At 41.0% G+C, this 5,581-nt stretch overlaps 1 protein-coding gene across 1 annotated transcript in view; it reads right to left on the bottom strand.

Annotated features, from left to right (window-relative positions):
* Positions 1-3,219: 3,219 nt before the first annotated feature.
* immp1l (inner mitochondrial membrane peptidase subunit 1) overlaps positions 3,220-5,581 on the bottom strand; it is an 18,124-nt gene continuing 15,762 nt past the window's right edge. The window contains exons 5-6 of the mRNA XM_034680324.1: positions 3,869-4,048; positions 3,220-3,420 (exon numbers count right to left, since the gene is read on the bottom strand). Coding sequence (XP_034536215.1) covers positions 3,295-3,420; positions 3,869-4,048 — 306 coding nt within the window. The 3' untranslated portion in view covers positions 3,220-3,294. The remainder of the gene's footprint in view (positions 3,421-3,868; positions 4,049-5,581) is intronic.

Raw genomic sequence — 5,581 nt, 5'->3', positions numbered from 1 at the left:
TAAATATAATATACTTTTTTTTTTCCTGCCAAGTATTAGTGTTATTACCATTTTATTAATGTTCTTTTAGAAGTAGTTTTTATTTTAAAATAAAGAAAACCTGTAAAACATAAAGCTGTATGTCAGTTTCTTTAAGTGTATATGTGATGTGATTGTTGGAGTTGGTTATAATACAGGGGGCACCATTTGAAATCTTGCCTAGGGCACCAAGTCGGTTAGTGCCTTTCCTCTGGAAAGTAGCATCTGTGAAGGCAGAATGACCAGCATGGTTGTCCTACTAATGTACATTAAAGAGGATTCATCAGAGGCTTTCAGAATTTACAAGATAATGTTGATTTGCTTGTATTCTGTATTTATTATATTTCTCATGATGATGAACTGTTTTGCAGAATAATGAAGTTTGGAAAATGATCATATAAACAATCTTTTAGATTTTCTGGTCTTACTAAAAAAAGTTGCTGTTGGTCAGTCTAGTTTCGGATATACGTATAGTCATAGTCTGTAATTGTCAGTGAAGAGGAGGTTTCCTGTTTCCATTGAAACTCAGCGTGTCCCATCATCATCATCAAGGATAAGGTCGTACTGTCTCTCAGACCTCACTTCATGGTTGTCTCATTACCTCATGGTGACATCAACCCCTTTTTCTTAGTTTATGGAACCACCAGTCAGCGGCAAAGTTGCACTGTGGGTACCAAGTTCCTAGTTTTGACAAGGCTGATTAACTAGTTAAACACATAAGAAAACATCTCCAATTATGTTGTATTATCACTTCATTATTTTTGGCATAATGTATTATAAAGTATTTCATTCAAAAGAAGAGTTCATTTTCGAAGTTATAAATCCTAATCTCAGCAATATTATTCATCTAGTGCAAATAATAAACATCATATTAAAGATATACAGCTACAAACTGCACTTTGGCTCTGTCCCCCTCCTCTGCTCCAGAGGCAGCAGACACACCTCAGGCCTGCTGACAGCCCACAGCCTGACTCTGTGCTGCTGCAGAGCTCAGCACAGCTGTCTGTTGTCCGTTTCTTCTGATCTCCATCTCTCCCTGCTTTGTGCCCACTCAGCATGACAATGATATACACCTCTGCCCCGTCATCTCTTTGAAACTACTGACACAACTTAGAGCATGACAGCAAAACATACAGAATGTTTCTGTATCCTTTGAGTTACCAGCAGTTTAAATGTTGCGCTATATGAGAAGAGTTGGGTCAGGCATTATTGTGACACACTGTGATTTTTGTACAACACCAGAGGTGATTTGAACCAACAATCTTTATATTTAACCTTGTTAACTTGACTTAAATCATGGCCTGTATTCATCCACCAGGGCTGGAGTACCATTAGTGAACAGTCAGAGCTCCCTCTATGGGGCAGTCTCTTTTAAGGGACATGCTAAGATTACTTGTGTCAGCATTTCAGCTGAACACTGGCACCGTGTTGACACGCAGCAGATGAATATTAAACCTTGAGAAACAAAGATGTGCTGGAAGCAAGAGCCTGCATAAATATTTTTCATATGCACACATACACACACTCACACACACTCACAATCTTGAGCGTCCCTCCCAGCAGGCACAATCACACTCAGGCAGATAATTCAGTGTCACAGGGAGCCTTGTCTCTGACCCTCTGGCCCCCTCCAGACAGGGAAGCAGCTGGACAGGGACCCACGGCTGCCTGGAACTCACTTCCCCTGGGGAGCTGGAAGGAGAAGAGTCCCTCTCTGCCTCGGAGAATGACCAGCTGAGCTTCCTCGGCTCAGTCTGTGAATGTGCTGTTATGTGTCTGAGTCCAGGAAGGTTTGAGTAGGAGAAGCATGCCTTAGAAATGAGCATACAGCAGAGTAGGATTGTTTGTAGAAGTCAGCTGGCTGATGAAATATACAGTAATAGGGTGTGCTTGGTTTTCCCATCTGGTAAGATTTCTGGGAAGTTGCTGTTTTCTAAAAAGTCATCCAATCTGCTTCAGGCTCTATAGTGACTGTTTTTCCTGAGTTTGGCTGCTTTTAAATTCCTTGCTGTTTAGAGGTTGAAAATGTTTTAATTGAAAAAAAAAAAATCAGTTTTATTCTGATTTTGGTTTACATTTTTGGATACAAAAAAATAATGTGTGGCTTACTTTACATTACTTTACATTCTGATTTACACAAGCAAACTGAGAAAATCCTGCAACCTGTTTGACTGTATTCAACGGATGCAAGTTGAAGATGTAATTTAAGTGTAGCTTCATTTTATCACAAAGACATTTGAAAAACAAGGGTTTAGCTTGGTTTTTGTGTGGATTAGTGTGATTTTTTGAGTTTTGACATTATATTCAAAAATGAAATTGAAATATTATGAAAAATAACCTGTTCTATGATAACCAAGCAGCCAGCTCTCTGGAGGAGAAATGTTAAGTGTGTGTGATTACCAATTTTATTTGATCCATAAACATGATTACTTAAACTGAAAGCACACCATAAAGCTTTTGGAAATAAGTGCATGTAACATACTTTGTGTGAAACTCAGGTTTGTTTACACACATAGACACAGACCCACACAGACACGCACACACAATGTATTCAGTGGTGAGCGAGGCTCTGACTAAGTGCTTATTAATATTGTATGGTTAAATGGGAAATGTTAACATTTTTTCAATTGCCCTGGCAGCTTAATGAAATATTAAACAATAAGAGAGCTTTTGTTTTACCATATTACTAAGAAAGGGTAAACATGAAATTAATAACATCTTTCTGAAGAGAATGAGACATGTCTTTGCTGAGGTCAGTTTGTATATTTACACTGGTGTTTGAAGCACATGAACAAACATGTTACAAATATGGGAATTCGGTGTTACAGAGGCAAATAAATCCAACTGGATTTATTCATTCAATTATATTTACTGCTGCGCATGATTTTGTCTTCATCCTGCCGATTTGTGACTTTATCATTTATGTGTTTTATTTGTAAATGAGACATAAACCTTGTGCCTCCCATCTTTGCCTCTGACCCCCTCTCCCATTAGCAGCTCCGCAGAGACACAGCTTTTCTTTGCTGCTCACGCAATGCTGCTCCTACAGCACAGCTACAGCCAAGACCCAGATGAGGAGGTCTTCTCAGTTATAAGACAGAGATTTAATGTAGAGGAAGTATGTTGTGCTTTCCCAGAGAAAATACCTTATACATCCTTGTATTGAGCCTTGTTGAATCATCATGAATGATTAAATAACACTTTGAAATAGAACATTTTAATGAAATATAAGTTTTATTCAAAAAAGTGTCATACAGTAAAAACAATATACTTGAGTCAATCAGAGTCTGAGTCACTCTGAGATTTAGTACTTGGGCTTTCACTGAGGGTCCCAAAACTATGAGGGGCTGTGTAGGAGATGAAGAGGAGAGAGAGAAACAATGGGTTAAAGGAGAGATAAGACTCAAATTCAGAAAAATGTGAGAGCTTAAACCATAGTGCACGACACTTAATCACATTTCTTGGACACATTTGCTAATGTGTCTTTTAAGTACGTGTCTGCTGATCTTGTTCTTTCATCAGCTGTGGTAATAGGGCCTCCAGTGGAGTGCCGTTGTCCAATCAGATAGACAGAAGGTTGCCTGACCTGTTTTCCAGGGTCGTGGTTGCTATGACATCCAGTGACATGACAACACAGCAGAATGGAAAGCTAGACAATATGTTGTCCAGGCTTTGGTCAATCAGACACACTTGCTTTGAACTTCCAACTGACTCACGTCTCTGAATCAGGCTTCAAGTGGCCATAAGGGACTAATCGAAAACTCAATGAAGGAAAAATGTAGTAGTATCATTGGCCAGGAGCTTAATATCTAACACTTTTGGACTCAATTTATGAGGGGATTCATGAAACTAGCTTCCTGATCCTGCAATTAAACACATATTTTATACATGAAAACATACAGTGCACATCCTCTTTTACCTTTAAGCAAACCCGCCCACGGATGAGGGCGTAGGGAATTGGGCCATAGTTCCTTGAGTCAGTGGAATTCCTAAGGTTATCTCCTTCTAGCCATACATAGCCTTTTGGAACCTAAAAACATCAGCACACACATGGAGAGAGGGAGAAAAATGATTACATTACAGCTGTCTTACACCACCAAACAGAGAAAGAAAATCTCTGATCAAGCAGCTCCACATCACTTTAACATGCAAAAGTGAGTTGACCTATTATGCGGTCCTAATCTACCTTAACTCCACCCCCTACCCCCAATGAGTGGCCAAAGCTAGTCCTCCCTTCCTCAGCCTATCTTAACGTCAACCTGCCTGTCCCTTTTTAACCCCGAACCGTCTTAGGAGAGGGGTCATGGGTAAGGGGCAGGGTCGGGGGGGATTTAGAAGAACTTCAAACGGGGTCATTAGGCTGTTGGCTGAGATCTGCGCCCCTCTTACCCAGGGAGGGCAAAGCAAGAGAGAGGGGCCTGAGATAGCTGGGCAGAGAGAGAGAGAGATGGAGAGAGAGAGTGAGGGAGCTGGAGAGGGCTAAGCTGCGGCTAGCAGCAGTGTCCAAGGGTCTCCACCGCGGTCCGACCTGCCAGTGGGGCGGTCATCCAAGCGGGCTCTAATTCACAGTGACACCAATTATGATTAATCTCATCACTTTAGGAGAGTAGGCTTGTCAAGGCCCTAATTAAGTGCGCTGTCCCCCCTATATGTGCAGACAGGATCAACAACACATTATATTGTCATAATGGGCATCACAATCCACGAGTCTATTTTTGTGTTGCCTAACTTTTTAACGGCAAAAGTCCTCTGGAGGAAAGAGAACAACGGGAATGAAGAAGCAGAATCCTGACGTCACGTCTTCGCCTTGGCCCCTTCTCCTTATTCCCGTCACCCAGCTCTCTGATTGGACTCTTTGGTCCTTCTACAAGATGCTGTGTTTTGTTTCATATTCGATAATTGAGACAGATGATGTGACATAATCATGAGCCAGTGACATGTTGACCTAACACGAGGTAAACAACTCGGTGAATAACGACGACACACATGAATATCATTAAAGGAGTCATCTGAGAACCATATGTCAGCATGCTGGATTCCCACCATTACACCTCATTAACATGGTAACATATGCTGGCTCCCAAGCACAGGAAGAAGAAACACCACCGTTTGTCATCTGCCAAACCAGAACCCACTGTTTCTCCTCATCTACAGTTAAAAAAAACATCCATCCTCCTCATGCTCATCCTGAAGATAACAGATTTGATTATGACACCTCAAGCATCTGTCCAGAGTTACTGAGACCACGGTGCTGATGCAATTTCTTAAGGAAGCTTTTTAAGACTTACCTCAACATCATTTCTGTTCTATTAAGAATCCAGTATTAGTCTATGACTTATCAATCTGAGAACTAACAGCTCAAGAGAGCACCTTGATTTAAAAGCCAAAAAACAGAGCAACCTCATGCCCAAAACTGGGTACAAAGAGAGAGCACTTCAAGGGATCAAACAGGACGTCTTTAAAAAAGTGAGAAAGTGAAGAGGTCTGGAACCTGACCTGCTGTGCGATGGGCAGAAAGAGGATAAAAGCTTATGCATATCAGTTTGTAAGTCACAGGCAGGTG

This window comes from Notolabrus celidotus, chromosome 3 (genome assembly GCF_009762535.1).
Source record: "Notolabrus celidotus isolate fNotCel1 chromosome 3, fNotCel1.pri, whole genome shotgun sequence".
NCBI classification, from domain to species: domain Eukaryota; kingdom Metazoa; phylum Chordata; class Actinopteri; order Labriformes; family Labridae; genus Notolabrus; species Notolabrus celidotus.
This window is presented reverse-complemented; position numbering and strand designations above follow the sequence as displayed.